The sequence below is a fragment of the Rhincodon typus genome, chromosome 21, assembly GCF_021869965.1.
Source record: "Rhincodon typus isolate 14 chromosome 21, sRhiTyp1.1, whole genome shotgun sequence".
NCBI classification, from domain to species: Eukaryota; Metazoa; Chordata; class Chondrichthyes; order Orectolobiformes; family Rhincodontidae; genus Rhincodon; species Rhincodon typus.
Genome location: NC_063352.1, coordinates 37,688,131 through 37,705,461, shown reverse-complemented (window position 1 = coordinate 37,705,461; position 17,331 = coordinate 37,688,131). Strand labels below are relative to the sequence as shown.

At 41.1% G+C, this 17,331-nt stretch overlaps 1 protein-coding gene across 6 annotated transcripts in view; it reads right to left on the bottom strand.

Moving 5' to 3' along the window:
* polr3e (polymerase (RNA) III (DNA directed) polypeptide E) overlaps positions 1-17,331 on the bottom strand; it is a 57,586-nt gene that overhangs the window by 8,401 nt on the left and 31,854 nt on the right. For 4 of the 6 annotated variants that reach the window (XM_048609456.1, XM_048609454.1, XM_048609452.1 and 1 more), the window contains 2 exons: positions 16,742-16,806; positions 13,990-14,489 (listed from right to left, as the gene is read on the bottom strand). In XM_048609456.1, the coding sequence (XP_048465413.1) occupies positions 13,990-14,489; positions 16,742-16,806 (565 nt within the window). The remainder of the gene's footprint in view (positions 1-13,989; positions 14,490-16,741; positions 16,807-17,331) is intronic. The other 2 variants (XM_048609453.1, XM_020518022.2) reach the window with 1 other exon arrangement.

Sequence of the window (17,331 nt, the reverse complement as noted above, 5' to 3'; positions counted from 1 at the left end):
CTGGAGTGCAGTTGCTCTGCTATAGTATGGGTAAACATGAAACAATTTGTACACAGCAAGGTCCCACAACCAGTGATGGTCCATTGAATCTTGCTGGTAGAGAATGAACATCTCAACAGGCAGAGAGAGAGGGAGAACCTCCCACCAAAGAGAAGACCAAGCATGCATAATCCCCTCAGCAATGAGCCAAAGTGCCTACATACATTAAATGCTCATCCTACACCAAGGATTTAGAATCTGCTTTCCAGAGGGACTACTCTCTCCGGGACTCCCTTGTCTGCTCCACACTCCCCTCCAGCTCCACCACACCCGGCACTTTTCCCTGCAACCGCAGGAAGTGCTACACCTGCCCCCATACCTCCCCGCTCACCCCCATCCCAGGCCCCAAGACTTTCCACATCAAGCAGATGTTCACCTGCACATCTGCTAATGTGGAATACTGCATCCGCTGTTCCCGTTGTGGCCTCCTCTACATCGGGGAAACCAAGCAGAGGCTTGGGGACCGCTTTGCAGAACACCTACGCTCGGTTCGCACTAAACAACTGCACCTTCCAGTCGCGAACCATTTCAACTCCCCCTCCCATTCCTCAGACGACATGTCCATCCTGGGCCTCCTGCAGTGCCACAACGATGCTACCCGAAGGCTGCAGGAACAGCAACTCATATTCCGCTTGGGAACCCTGCAGCCCAATGGTATCAATGTGGACTTCACAAGCTTCAAAATCTCCTCTCCCCCCTACCGCATCCCAAAACCAGCCCAGCTCATGCCCCACCTCCCTAACCTGTCCTTCCTCCCACCCCAAGCCCCATCCCCGTCTCCTACTTACTAACCTCATCCTGCCCCCTTGACCTGTCCATCCTCCCTGGACTGACCTATCCCCTCCCTACCTCCCCACCTACACTCCCCTCTACTGGCTCCATCCCCGCCTCTTTGGCCTGTCTGTCTCCTCCCCACCTATCTTCTCCTCTATCCATCTTCTATCCGCCTCCGCCTTTCTCCCTATTTATTTCAGAACCCCCTTCCTGAAGAAGGGTCTAGGCCTGAAACGTCAGCCTTCCTGCTCCTCTGATGCTGCTTGGCCAGCTGTGTTCATCCAGCTCTGCACCTTGTTATCTCAGATTCTCCAGCATCTGCAGATCCTGCTATCTTTAGAAGAGATCATTCAGTTAGCAACAATTACAAATAATTACCTTGAACTATAGCACTAAAACAGACCTTTGGGTTCAACATTTTTTATGCCTGTGTTTATACTTCACATGAGCTTCCTCCATCTCCAATGTGTTTCATCCTAACACATCCTTCTACTTCTTCCTCCCTTGTATGTTTCTCAGCTTCCCCTTAATTGTGCCATTCACCTCAGCATTCCCTGTGGTAGAGAGTTCCATTACTCTCTGGGTGAAGACATTTCTCTTGAATTCCCATTTAGATTTTTAGGCAACTATCCTATACTCATGGCCCCAAACTTTGCTTCTCCGACAAATAGAAAACAACAGAATCAAGCCAGATACTCCTACCACTAGGGCCGATGCAATGCCACAACAGATACAGCCTCAGCAGTTGCAACACAGGGGCAAGTCCTAAACATGAAGTGTTGGATTAACAAACCAAGCATGTAACAGTTTTGTATCAGAGATAGTAGGATGAAGGGTCTAGGCCCAAAACGTCAGCCTTCCTGCTCCTATGATGCTGCTTGGCCTGCTGTGTTCATCCAGCTCTACACCTTGTTATCTATGTAACAGTTTTGTTGGGCATCTGCTGCAAGAGCCAGGAATATGGGTGTTAACCTGCATAAGGTGTTTTCAATCAGTATCAACCTCATTCACTTCAGGTGTTTCTCTCCAAATCTATAATCTGGACAGCAGAAAGCAAGCAAAAAGCTGCAATTTAACAACTGTACTCTGAGATACACTGAAGTCTCACTTATAGTTTACATCATCACTCGGAATAAGTTGTAGCCTCTTTGGGGCCTGTTGTAATTCAACACGTCTTCAATTTACAGTGAATAAAATCCTTAGCAGGCTCCCACTTTATTTCCAGTAAATCATTCAGCACAGAGGAGGCGGCTCAGAGGTTAGCGCCAGTTACTGACGTTGGCTGGGCTGCTGTTAGTGAATCCAGACAATTTTCTAGTAGTAGGAAAAACAAACACAAACAAAAGCATCACAACAACCCTGTGTTTTCAATAGTTTAAAATCCCTCTAGAATCATGAAGCACAAGGGGCCATCTGGCCATTTATACCAATTTGGCACCTTTGCACTAAATTCAAAAATACTTCAGATTTCACACTGATTGGAGACATTTCACACATATTCTCTAATCAAAGAGGAAATGTAGATGCAGTAACATGCTGGGAGGAAGGACGCACAGGAGAATAGGTGGAATGATTTTCCAACCTTCAATTCTGCAGTCACATCCTGAAATTGAGGAAAGCAACGACAGCTTGCTAACATCAATGAAACAGATACAGTTGCCCCACTTTCCACCTTCAAAATGTTTCTAAAAATCTAGCTCTATATTTTTGGTCAAAACATACTTTGTTATATGGTTCAGGGTCAAATTTTGTCTGGTAATGACTCTGAGCACTTTGAGGAATTTCTAAGATGCATTAGAAGCACAGGTTGTTACTGTTATCACTGGATCTAACGCTATAACAGCCTGAGCTGCAACAGATTGGGGTTTTTAAAGGAAATTTAGCTCAGATATGAGCTGGATTTATTGTCCAGTTCAGCAGCTCATACTTAGTGCAAGTAAATCCCTTTATCAGTGTGTCTGGAACTTACATGGCCCTTGAAAAGCTTGGTAAATGGATGGTAGATCTGAGAATCGGTGCCTAGTTGTGGCTACTGCATCAAAATTGGAAGGGCAGCAACATTTCCTTCAAGAATCAGCAACAAAATGCTACATATTAACCACAAGATGTAGGTGCAGAATTAGGCCATTCGGCCCATTGTGTCTGCTCCACTATTCTATCAAGACTGATATGTTTCTTGACACCATTTTTCCACCTTTTGCCAGTAACCTTTGATCCCCTTACTAATCAAGAATCTCTCTCTCAGAAAATACTTGGTTTGAACTTGTCACAAGGACACTTCATTCCAGCACTTTAACTCTAAAATCCCAGTCTCTGTGGCTAACGTTCATTGGAATAGTCCATGCCACTTGGCTCCTTAAAGGTCCTAATTTGTTATTTCAATGTGCGCTTCAATTCCTCAAACCAAAATCCTGATTGTTCACTTTTATAATTAGGATGGTGCTGCAACAGGGAGAGAAGGAAGAGCATTAAACCAATATCCATCAGATTTTTTACGGTAGGCTCACTTCATTGAAGTAAAAAGCAGTCTCAAAATTGCCTGGAGATGTGTGCATACTGTATGTGTTGGAAGCACTTCTGTAATCTTATAGCCACATTGTTAACAACACACTATAATTGCTACGGTTAAATTAAATTTAAGCACTAAATAGGGAAGCTGTGGCTCAGTGACAGTAAATGCGACTTGGTATCAGTCGTACAAGATTGCACTATGTCTGGTCAGGGGTGGTGGTATAGAAAGGGTTTGGGATTATTAGTCTTTTTCATTCCTTTATCTGTGCCTGGAGAGTTGCCACCACTTATAGCCCATGGACTGTGCAACATCTTTTGCTACATTCCAATGGCTAGTATAAATATGGTAACATTATACTGTATAACAATTACTGCCAGCGGGGCCAACATCCACATAGCCAGATTCTGGGTCGGACTCTCAACCCCAAGCTCTGTAATGCCAAACTCTCTCTCAACAATTAACAGAAAGAACTGGACAACCATTTAAACAACCCAAACCCCGCACTGAAACACTAGATTTGAGACATTATTTTGGTATTTTTGTTTAATAAATGACTAAAAAGGGAGTCAAAAGGTTATCAGGGTGGTGGAGAGAGAGAGATCATGGAGCTGAGGTGACAATCAGATTCAGTCCTGATTTTACTGAGTGGAAGAGACTCAGAATGCCAATTGGCCCACTCCTGCTCATAATTTATGTTCATGCATTAAGAAACATGCATCAGTTTTTCGCGTGGTCTTCACTGATAAATTCTAGGAAATATTGCAGAAACAGCCGATTCCAGCAAAAAATAAACAGAGGTCGAGATGCTTTTACTCACTGCTTGCAATATTTACCATCTTGGTCGATGTGTGTAACTGTCTGTTTTATACATGGTCATATTAAACCACAAAATTGTAACAAGACAAAGAGAGGACATTCAGCCTATTGCGTCTGTACTGGCTGTTAGAACGAGCAATTCGCAGTTTCTGATTGTGGTCTTTGCCAACCAAAACATGCGTTAACAGTTTAATGTTCACAACAAAGGGCACACGCAAAAATCAGCAAACTACTGTGACAAACTCTCAACTACAAAGTGATGTTGTCAGGGCTCAACACTGATTAGCAACAATGATAAAACCATATAAATATTTTGTTTATACCTGAAAGATCAGTCCCTGTTGAATCTAGTCACCTTTCTGCGCACAGTATGGGATGAGTTTTCCTGCCACGCACCCGAGTTGTCAGTAACCATATTCATTCTCTATCACATCAATAAAAAGCCAGTTCAATCTATGACTATGCTTGTCCTTTATGAGCATGCAGCAATATTGGACAGGATTTACAGCACAGAAGGTTGTTCATCTCAATAGGTCTGTGCTGGTGATTATGCTCCACATGAGTATCCTCCCACCCCTCTTTATCTCAGGTCTAATCCTTTCTCCCTTATGTGCTTAACCACACTGTTAGTTTGAGCCCTGTATAATTGGCTCAAGAAATCAGTCTGTATCATTATATTTTCAGAATGCTCCAGGGGGCTTCATATTTCAGATTGATGAGCAGTATGTGGCTAATGAGGGTTAGTGGGCTATGGAGCTCGAATTAATGGAATTAGAGGAGGCAGTCAGCTGGCCAGCTTTTCTAACAATGTCCTCCTGGTTTAGTCATTACCCTGGGAAATAAACTTCGGAGCTTTGGTATTTTGCTGCTTATTTCAAACCAGTAAATGATATCACAGGAACATTTAATGCTTCATCGGGTTATAGAATTTTCAATAAAAGCATTCATAACACGTCACACCATTATTTTACAGCATGCAAATATTTTATCCTTGCTCGCTGCATGTCAAATCCCTCCCTCCCTCACACAGTGATGCCAATATCAATGTGTGAATGAATGCTTCTACAAAGAGTGGGAACAGACCTAATCATAGATGCAAATCCAATCAAGGGTATAGTTCAAGTCTGCCCTAATCCCTCACCTGACAGAACACTTGCTGTTATACAGATATTCAATCTTAAGGCATTCCAAAGTAATTTGCAGCCAATTAATAATTTTTGATGAAAGTCATTACACATGCAGATAGAGCAGACAATTTATAAATTCTTGGAACGTGAGATAGCAGAGCATAATCAAGGCTGACACTATGCTAAGTACTGAAGGAGTGTGAACATACTGGAAGATTCATCTTTTGTGTAAGTAAAGGGGCAGGCAGGTGCATTATTTAAGACAGCTGCAGTTACTTTGCACACCTTGCCAATTTGTTGCCAGATTCCAAAGTCAACTATGTTCCCGACCAAGAGACAGAGACAGGAGGAAGAGGAAAAGAGGGCAAATTCAGTGAGTCAGGCAGCATTTGAGACAGAACCACATGAGACAGAGTGCACAATGGAGTATGACAGTGAGACAGCATGTGCATTTACCAAGCCTCCATATGACACAGGAGCAAAGGAAGCCCATTCAGCCCATCAAGTGTGCTCCACCATTCAACGATATCATGGTTGCTAATCCTCAACTCCACTTTCCTGTCTTATCCCCATGATCCTCAATTCCCACACTGATTAAACATTTATCTCTTTCAGCAGTGAATATACTGAACAATCTGGTTTCAACAGATTCGATACCATCATAGAAAAAAGTCCTCCGCATCTCTGTTTTAAATGAATGACCCCTTACTCTGAGATTATACCCTCTGGCACTAAATTCTCCCAAGGAAAAATAACTTTTCTGCATCTACCTTGTCAAAACCCTAAGAATATTACATGTTTCAATAAGGTTTCCCTCATTTTCCTAAACTCTAATAAATACAAGGTCAACACCCTCAACTTCTCAAAGTCATACAGTATGGAAACAGACCTTTTGGTTCAACGAGCCCATGCCAACCAAGTTTCCCAAATTAAACTAGTCCCAGTTACCTGCATTTGGCCCATATCCATCTAAACCTTTTCTATTCATGCTCTCTTAAGAAATTCCATCCATACCAGTTATGAGCACAATGAACCTTCTCCAGTTGCCTCCAATGCCAGTATCTTTCCCCAGACAACGGGACCAAAACTGTTCACAAAATTCCAGATATAGTCTGACTAGTGCCTTGTACAGTTTTAGCAAGATCTTCCTATTTTATGTTCCAGTCCTTTTATCTTTCCTTATTTTCATGATTCATGTACAAGGACTCTCACACCCACCTTTTCTGCAGCTTTCGGCAAACTTTCTCAATTTGAATAATATTCAGCTCATCTATTCTTTCTGCCAAAGTGCATAACCTCATATTTTCTACATAATATTAAATCTGCCAATTTTTTTGCCCGATTGTTTAACCTATTTACATTCATCTGGAGACTCACGTTGTCCTCACTACTTGCCTTCTCACCTATCTTGTGTCTTCTCAAACTTGGCTATATTACATTCATGTTCTTCATCCAAGTCATTTATATATGGAAAATGATTGTGGCCCCAGCAGTGATCCCTGTGGCATTCAATAGGGCAGGGTGCCATCCTGAAAATGTCTCTCTATGCCAACTCTGTCTTCTATTAGATAGCCAATTCTCTATGCTTATTAATATACTACCCTAACACTATGGGCCTTATTTTGAGTAGCTTTGTGTGGTACCTTATCAAACATCTTTTGGAAATCCAAATATGTTAACATCTTCTGGTTCCCCTTATCTATTCTGCATGCTATCTCCTCAAAGAGGTAACCCTAATAAATCTGAAGGGTCTCGACCCGAAATGTCAGCTTTCCTGCTCCTATGATGCTGCTTGGCCTGCTGTGTTCATCCAGCTCTACACCTTGTTATCTCAGATTCTCCAGCATCGGCAGTTCCTACTATCCCTGTAACAACCCTAATAAATCTGCCAGGCATGTTTTCATGAAGCCATGCTGGGTCTGATTTATATTACGCATTTCTGAATGCTCTACTGTTACATCCTTTATAATAGATTGTATCATCATAGAATCCCTACACTGTGGAAACAGGCTGTTCGGCTCAACAAGTCCACACCAACCCTCTGAGCATCCCACCCAGACCCATACCCCTATAACCCACCTAATTTACTCATCCCTGAACACTACGGGCAATTTAGCATGGCCAATCCTCCTAACCTGCGCATCTTTGGACTATGGGAGGAAACTGGAGCACCCGGAAGAAACCCACGCAGATACGGGGAGAATGTGCAAACTCCATACAGACAAGTGCCCGAGGCTGGAATCGAACTTGGGTCCCTGGTGCTGTGAGGCAGCAGTGCTAACTACTGAACCACCGTGCCGTATCATTTTCCCAATGATCGATGTTAAGCTAACTGACATATATTTAACTGTTTGTTTGGTCTCTTTGCGTTTTTGAAAAAGGATGTTACATTGGCAGTTTTATAATCCTTAACATTTCCAGAGTCCAAGAATTCTTGTAAGATTGCTACCAATGTATCAACTATCTCTATAGCTAATTCTTTTAAAATTCTAAGATGCAACCCACGGGGTCCAGGTGATTCGTCAGCTTTTAGCTTAGTTTCCCCAGTACTTTAAATACAATAACTATCACGAGAAAATATTTGTATCCCCTTTCCATCCCTTTTAGGACTTTTGGAAAGCTATTAGTGTCCTCTGCCGTGAAGATTGATGCAAAATATTTCTCAATTCTTCTGCCATTTCCTGGTTCCCCAATGTTATTTCCCCAGCCTCATTCTCTAAGGGGCCTATGCTCATTTTTCATGTATCTAAAGAAGCTCTTACATGCATTTTTATATTACTTGCTAGTTTACCCTCAATTTTTTTTTTCTTTCTAAATTTATCTTTGTAGACTTTTAAAACTTTCCCAATGCTCTGCTTTATCAGTAATCTTTGCCACTTCTATGATTTTCTTTCAATTTGATGCTGCCCTTAACTTCTTTGGTTAACAATGGCTGGTTTATCCTCTTCAGAAAATTCTTCTTCCTCACTGGGATATATCTTTGCTGTGAATCATGAACTATTTTCTTAAACATCTGGCATTGCTCCCCAGTCGTCTCATACTCCTGAATATTTAATTCCCAGCTGTGACCTTGTTGTAATCGTCTCTATAATAGATATAAAATCATGATATATAATAGATATATAAACACTAAACTATTTGTGCCATTAATTCATTATTTTGGCTTCAAATATTGTGCGCATTTAAGTTAAGGAGCCACTAATTTTGCCTCTGCTGCTGTTTTATTATGCTTCTACACTCTGTCCCTTCCTGGATATCATCAAAACAGTTACTCCGCAATGTTGCCAAGTCATTTTCTTCTATAAGCCTATTTAGCCCCTCTTGAACTTTTCCAAATTTAATTAATTTAAAGACCTCTCTACAGCACTAACTACTTGACCCAGGGAGGTGATGGCCTAGTGGCATTACTGCTGGACTAATCCAGAGACCCAGGTAATGTTATGGGGACCTGGGTTTGAATCCCACCATGGCGGATGGTAGAGTCAGCTAGAATTTGAATTCAATAAAAATCTGGACTTAAGAGCCTAATGATAAAATCATTATCGATTTTCGCAAAACCCATCTGGAAGGAAAATGCCATCCTTACGAGGTCTAGCCTACATGTGACTCCAAAATCAACAGCAATGTGGTTGACTCTTAACTGTCCTCTGTGGGCAATGAATGCTGGCTTAGCCAGCAACACCCTCATCCCATGCATGAATAAAAAGAAAATTCACCAGCACCAGTGTTCTGGCTATGTGTCATAAATGCAAACCATATTCTGCTGTAGCTATATGGAAAAGCATTAGAAAAACTTTTACAAACAAGACATGCTTCTCAGTCAATTTGCATCTTTCTAGCCCAACAGCCAGATCTCAGGAGGTTTCAGCTGTCAAAATGAACAATGCTCCACTTCCTCAGCTCAGAGCACAGGACTGTGATTCTGCAGGGGGCAGCAGACTGGCATCATTCAATGCCTGGGCAAGTGTTGGCGCTGATTACAGACCCAGCAACCATATCAAACTGTAAAAACAGCTGCTGTCTCTAGAATGGCAAACTGCCACATCCAGCACACACCAGCAGCAGCAGAAAGCAAAGCTGCACTATGATGCCAGAGAAGGTACCCACAGAAGTCTGAAAGCACAAGCCCAACACCTGCCGAAAACCTGAATCTTGATTACCGTCGGTGTATTTTCATCGGTCGCCAAGATCAACTTGGCCATTACAAACACACAGCATAAAAAGGTAACTTACATCAGTTGTTGAAATATCTGCAGTTTTTTTCACATGCGTATAAATGATTTGGAACCGCACAGTTGACTGTGAAACACAAATGGAAATCAACTATGCCTATCAATTAAATTCTGCACTCTTTTTCTGTTACATGATCAGACACAAGTATTGGGCAAGAATAATTTAATACAAATTTCATTTGGTGGTACAGAACTCAAAAGTTGAGAGAAAAAGTCATTTTGTGAAGCTTTTCGTCTTGCACTTACCAGGACAATTCACAAGAAAACCACATTTGTACTGCATGAGAGAAGAGTGCTGGTTGGTTGGCAGGTGGACTCTGATTGTTAGAGACATTTCCATGGAAAATGCATCAGTTAGTAATGATTGACAGTTAACTGACAAGTTTGGTTTAAATTTTAAACCTGCAAGTTAACTCTGATTGGTCAAGGCACTGCCCTGAAATAAGTCAGTGAACAGGTGTCAACTATTGTGTTGAGTTGAAAGAGACACCGTACATGATGAAACAGGCACAGCACATGAACTGCAACTCAACAAACTAATGACAGTTATTCACTGGTTTATTTTCAGGGCAATGCCTTGACCAGAGTCATGCTGCCTGTTCAAAATTTAAATAAAGCCTAGCTGTTAACTTTCAATCATCATTGTTAACTGATGCATCTGCCATGATAACATTTCTACCAGAGACCACTTGCTAACCATGCACCAGTCTTATAAATAAATGTAGGTTTCCCCCTAAAATTGATATTCTTGCAAATTATCCTTATGAATACAAAATGAAAAGCTTCGATAAAATGCCTTGCAGCAACACTCATTAATTTAATGATGAGTCTGAAAATTGACTCATATCACTAGCTGTGCTCCTGCAGTAAAGACTCAAACTAATTTTATGCTTAAGCATTTGTGATGTTGCAAGATTAATTTTATGACACAAAGCCAAGAAACCAAAGGCATCCCAACCTTCTGCATTTCAAACAATCATTCCCCAGTGGCATGCATTCACTTGTTTATAGTCACTTGAGTAAGGCTGAATTATTTCTAACTAGACCCAACATGTGATTTTAGGTCAATTTAAAACTACACTGAATTGAAATGATCACCTAACTACTCACAAATGCAGGGGAAAATATATCCAAACATAAGGATATGACCATAAAGCATGCTTGAAAACACCATTTGTACTTGCACTAATCCCAGCATATCTCAACTGCCCTATTCACTTCTGTTCAACTTTAAACTTTCAGTTCACCAGCCCAGTTTTCTCTCTTCCATATGTCAGCATGTGGAGCTCACTTGGCCCACTGTAACTGTACTGGCTCCTTTGGTAGGGCTATATTTTAGCAGATGCTTAAATACATCTAAAAGTATTCATTCTCCTTTCTTTATTATCTGCTCCTTCTCTTCTCATTGATTTGGATAGTTACGGGTTCAAACCTCTTTTTAAAATATTCATTTGTGGAATGTGGGCATCGCTGGCTGGCCAGCATTCATTGCCCATCATCCCTCATTACCCTTGAGAAGGTGGTGGTGAGCTGCCTTCTTGAACCGCTGCAGTCTTCTGGCACACAACTAGGGCTGGTAGTTCAGCACAGAAATGGAGGAGAGCAAGAGGGGCCACTTTCTGAATATGACATCAACCCAACACCTGGCTAGCCTTTTCTGGCGATTCAGGTGGGTGCTAAAGATTCTGTGGCACAGCAGGAAGAGCAGGGTTTAGTCCTGTCATCAGACTGCACCCAATATCATCAACATACAGTATGGGAGCTTGCTGTGTGCAAAGCAGCGACAGCATTCACCAACATAACAATAGAACAATAGTTACCTCACTTCAAGTGAAGTGTGTTGGGGCATTGAGACAATAAGGGACAATATCAATTTAAGAGCTGGGAACTTTGTTTTTTTTAAAATCTGGAACCAAATAAGAAATGAGCATATCAAGACTAATGCAGCTAGCATTTGTTCAATAAGGATCTTCGGGTTACTGCACCATCAGCACAAGTCACTTCAGCAAAACCATTAGCATCAATAATTTAAAAGACTGTGCAGTTATGATCTGTTAAAAGCCAAGAATCCCTATTCCCAGCTCAGATTACATGCAAGATCTAACATGAAAACCCGAAATACTCAACTTGCTGCATTCCATCTCTTAACTTGTCATCTTCTAGTCATATATCTGTTTCTGTACATAAATTGTTGTTATGTACAAGTTTAAATGGTCTTTAACGAAACAGCATTTTCAATTAAGTTCATTCTATTGACTGGCCCACAGTTCAAGATGTTAGAGGAAGCAGGGGCAACGAAGCTGCAGAAAATTGCAAAGTCAAAAGAGGGCAGAAAACTGAGGCATAAATAACTGAGGAGGAGCTAGGGGCAGTTGAATAGAAGGCCTCTAAGTTTAAGTCAAAATGTAGAAAAATCTTTCTGGGTGCTGGATTATCACCAGGTTTTAAAGAAGGATTGACTACAACACTGTCTTATGGCAAAACTTGTCATAGAATCTAGCTGTCACAAGATATTTAAAACACAAAATCCAAGCTGATAATCTCACGCATTTCTTATGGAATGATGGTTATCAGATCAGATCTTGAACCAAGGCCCTAACATTCCCTGAAGGGAGAAGGCCCAACAGCACGGTCCTAACGAACAACACGAGAGCTCTCCCTGGCATCCTGGTCAATATGTATACCTCAATTGATATCACAAAAACAGATTATCTGCTCATTATCACATTGCTGTTTGTGGGAACTTTGTGTGTATAAATTATATGCTTTCCCCCCTACATTACAACAATGACTATACATTAAAAAGAGCTTCGTTGGCTGTAAAATATCTTGAGGTGTTCTCAAGGTTGCGAAAGGTACTATGGAAATGCAATTTTTTTCTTTCCACAATTAGTCTTGGTACAGACCTGCTGCTGATTAAGGGCTATCAAACCAGATACTGGGAGGCCAAACTTCAATGCTTGCATTGCAAGAGAGATGCAAGGACGAGAGACAACATTACCAAATCTTTTACACCTGATACAGGGTACTCAAATTTCCGTAAAACCAAAACAGTAAGGAGGTGGCATTTTTATGTACAGCTCCCTAAGAACCAGCTCTCGCAAAAGCATCAATCATCCAGTCCATTATTGCTCTAAATACAAGAACTGGGTGAGGGTAAGAAGGTATAGAATTGCCTACACTTTTCTCTCCCTTGACAGACTCACCTTGAAGAAATGGATATAAATGTGGAAGAACTCAGCATGAGATTAACACTGCAACTTACCAGATCTGGAAACTGAATGTGGGGACTCGAATTCATTTTTTCTAAAATAACATTGTTAAGTTTGCACTGTTTCATCTCATCACTTCTGCTTCCTTTGCTAAGTGACTATAACGCACAAGAAGCTTGTTTAAAATGATGAGTTTTTCCGATTCATTGGTGTTTATTACAGCTTCCAACCCCACCACATGGGCTTCTACTGTTCTGGGTATGGCTCAAGTGAGGCAAGAAATTCCTGTATATTTTGTTTAGTATAAAAAAAAGCAATTAGACAGTGAAGGGTACCACGGGCCAGCTCAAATGAGTTTCCAGCTTTACAGCCACCTGAACAGGTCTTATCTGCCCTTTGAGGTTAATGGTAATGATCTTGTGACATAATTCAAAGAAGAGGTGTTCTCCCCTCGTGTCCTGGCCAATACTCATCGCTCAGTCGTCTGATTATTTACCTAATTGCTGATCATGAAAGTTTGCTGCGCACAAATAGGCTGGCACATTTTATACATTACAAAAAGTGTTGTACTTCAGAACAATTATTTGGCTGTGAAGCATTTTGGAGCAATGTTGAGGATGTGCAGGCATTATGTAAATGCAAGATTCTTACTATCCAACTTTCTTACTGGCCATGTCTCAAAAAGACTCCTTTGCCTTTGCAGGTGGTAGGAGATCTAGAATGTTACCGCCTCAATAACCAAACAGCAACAGAAGCTCAGAGATGGGAATCAAAACTTTCAAAGCAGAACATGATGGATTTTTGTTTAAGTATTACTCAGCTAAAGCAGAGAGTGGAAATTGAGACACTGAACAGCTACAGTTGAATTCAATGACAAAACAGGCTAGAAAACAGACTGGCTCAGGATTGTACAATCATACAGCAGAGGACAGCCATTTATTCCAATGATTCTGTACAGTGTCTTTTAGAGAGAGCAATCCAGTCCCACGCCCATCTTTAATCCTCTTTTCCTTCTATCAAATCTTAACCACCCGTTACTTAAGATTCCTTTGCCAATCAACTTAAATCTGCACTCACTGGCTACTAATATTACAACCATCAGAAGCCATTTCTCATTATTTATCCCATTCAAGCCCCTCAAATTTAAGGATACTCTATGTCTCCTCTGCTTCCTCCTGCTCCAACAAGTCCAATAACTTCACACACAACTCTCCCGCAATGACAGATGCATTCACCAGCTGTTTATTATAACTATAGTGTAATATATAGATACTCACAGGCACCAAGATCTGTTTGCATCCACAGTCCAAAAGTGTCTCCTGTAGCATTCGATCTGAAATGCCACTGAATAAAATATGGCCAGGAGGCAAACTGGCCAAGTGCAGGTTAAACAGTCGTTTCAGCTCACTTAGACTGAGTACATAGTGTTTCCTGAGAGTTCCCTGCACAAATTCTTTTAGCTCCGCTGCTACAACTTCACTCCGAGCCCCTTGGCACTCAACAGGCAAATCTGCTGAGTCACGAGAGCTCTCGTCTGAGTGGACCCCATTGGCTGCCTCGCTCCCTAGCCCTGAGGTTGTGTCCATAGGCTCCTCCTCGCTCAGTGGCTCTTCTTTGATCTTGATAGCAAGCCGGGTGCCCTCGGGAGCTCGTGTGCCCGCCACGCGGGAAGACTTTCGGCGTTGGTAGTTGTTCTCCAGGATGGTCTGATTATCTTGCGCTCTGTCTTTGGCCATGGCCACCCTCCTCTCCCCACACACCACCACTGGCAAAGCTGCTTGAAACAAAGCAAAGACAATTTGGTCAGTTTGCACAAAGATACAGATCACTGCTAGCTTTTTCACTACCTTCCAAAGTATTTAGAACACAAAGAGGCCATTAGGACACAACTAGTTTACACTCTATTTGAACCGCTTCTCACCCCTTCGACATGCCGACCTATTTCTTTTTCCCCGGGCGCTAACTTTTTTTAAAATTCGACTATACTATTCACCTCAACTACTCTGTGGTAGTGAGCTGCACGTTCTCATCATACTGGGTAAAGAAATATGTTCTAAATTCCCTGTTTAATCCTTATTGAACTCTTATGCTTGATGGTCTCCAGTTTTGTGGAAACACATTAAATAGGTTTACTCTATCAGACCCATCATAATCTCAATTTATTCCAAATTAGGTCATTCTTGATCTCTTTTCTAAAGTAAAATACTCCAGTCTTTTCAATCTTTCCTTGTAGTTACATCTAGCATCATCTCCTGGAATTATTTTTGTACCTTCTCCAGTGCCTGTATGTCCTTTCTGTAAGGTGGAGACTAGAACCATTCACAATACCTTTCATCAAATTGACACTGTCACTACAACATCACTTTCCATTTCACCATTCATCCTCTGAGGGTTACAGACATTCACGTCAGGAAACTGCGCAACTGCCCATTTTGCCAGAGGCTCCACAGTGGATGTTTTATTTGATTGTAGAGGAAATCTCAGTCAAGTCCAACTAATTTGTGTAGCTCAGCTCCCAATTTTAATTAATTACAAGTTGAGCAAATTTTATTTTTAATATATTACTCTGTCACTAGTTTTTATTGATTAATTCATGGGAGGATAACCCCTTGTTGCCTTGGAGAAGGTATATGTGGTGAGCTGTCTTCTTGAACCAGTGCTATCCATTTGCTGTAGGTAAACCCACAGTGCTGAAAAAGAGGGAATTCCAGGATTCCAAACTAGGTACAATGAAGGAACAGCAATACATTTCCAACTCTGGATGGTGAGTGGCTTTCAAAGGAAATTGCACGTTGTGGTATCCCATGTATTTGCACCCTTGTACTTCTAGATGGTAGTGGTCTCGCGTTTGGAAGGTGCTGTCTCAAGGAGCTTTGGTGAATTTCTATCCAATTTAAGTATTCCACTTCTCTTGACTTGTGCCTTGTGGATAGTGGACAGGCTTTGGGGTGATGGGTGGTGAGTTGCACTCTGCAGGATTCCTAGCCTCTAACTTATTCTTGTAGCCACAGAATTTATATGGCTAGTTCTGTTCAGTTGATAACAGGAGAATCAGTGATAGTTATGTCATTGATTATTAAGGGATAATTGTTAAATTCTCTTTTGTTGGTGATGGTAATTGCCTGGCAATCTTGTGGCACAAGTTTTGCTTGCCACTTTTCAGACTAAACCTGAGCATTGTGGACATCTTGCTGCACTTGGATATGGAAGTTAATGGTGTAAAATCAGAAATTCATGCTGAAGCACAAGACTATAAATAATAAGCGTGACCAGGTCTCTTTTGTATGCCCATTACTAGCTCTTCAGGACTTTTTGGGGCTCTATTTGAAGCAAGCTTTTCTCCCTTCCTACTATCACAAAATTGGACAGTAACCCATTCTCTGGGTTTGATCTCATGCACAGCTGTGATGTCAGATGGCACTCGGGGAAGGTGTGTCTGTAGTCAGACCTTCTCATTTATTGTACCCAATGAGCACCAACTTAACAGCACAGGGTGGACTGAGAACTTATTGCATGGAGGATGAATGGCAAGACAATTTCAGCGAAGTCTTTAAATTATGTCACATCTTTGCAATTGGCATTTGTTGAGCATGTGACTGTAAAACTGACTAATCAGTAAACCCAGAGATGTGGCAGGTTCTTCCATTTGTAAAGTAAACAATTTGGGATTAATTGGAGGTAAATTACTTCTTGTTTGGGGATAATATTTTGAATCTCATCTACTATTAAAAGTCTGAATGAACATGTACGATTGTGAAATGCAGTCATTACTATTAATTTTGTTTATAATTTTGAAGGAAGATGGACAAATTGCAAATGCCATTCCACAAACATTCAAAAAACCTATAATTTCTATATAAATCTGAATATTTCCTTCACTGTAGACCAGTACTGCTGATGCTGACCTTGATGTTTAAAACAACAGCTTGTTCTATTTAGTTATAAAAGGAAAGACTAGTCATTTTTACGTTGGTCACTAATTAAATCCACCCAGTGATTCAAAGTAGGCTGGTATCTTGTCATTGTTACCTGCTTGAGAGGTGGGTTTCTTTGGCATCACATCTTCCTTGGAGAGATTGTACACTTTCTCTAATCTGCAAATGGAGAAAAATCTGCAGTTACAACTGGTAAAGAACCTACGCACTTTTTACTCTACGAACTGTTTTGGTAACAGGAGTTAAATAGATAACTTGGCTGAACACTGCTCGACAGTAAACTCAAGGTCTGCATCTCCTATCTCTGTGTTTAAACAAGAAATGAAATCACCCTGTGTGAAGAAATCTAAAGATTCTAAGGATCCCAAATGAGTAAAAAATCAAGTTAAAACACAGGTAGTCTTAAATTAAATTGCCAGTAAGCTTGAACAGGGGAAGGGGCTGTCAAATTATTCACTTCCCCTCTCAAAAAAACTTGTCCTTTTAAAAGAAAAGCTTTTCAGTAATTTTCTTTTACCAAACTTATTCAGATTTTATAAGACAGGGATTCTGCTGCGAGGGAAATAATTCAATAGGAGAAAGCCACTACCAATAATTCTGGAGGACAACGTCTACAAGATTCATTATGTCCCACTAACAATGCAGCTGGAAATGTGTTACAAACCTCCTTTTCTAATACAATGT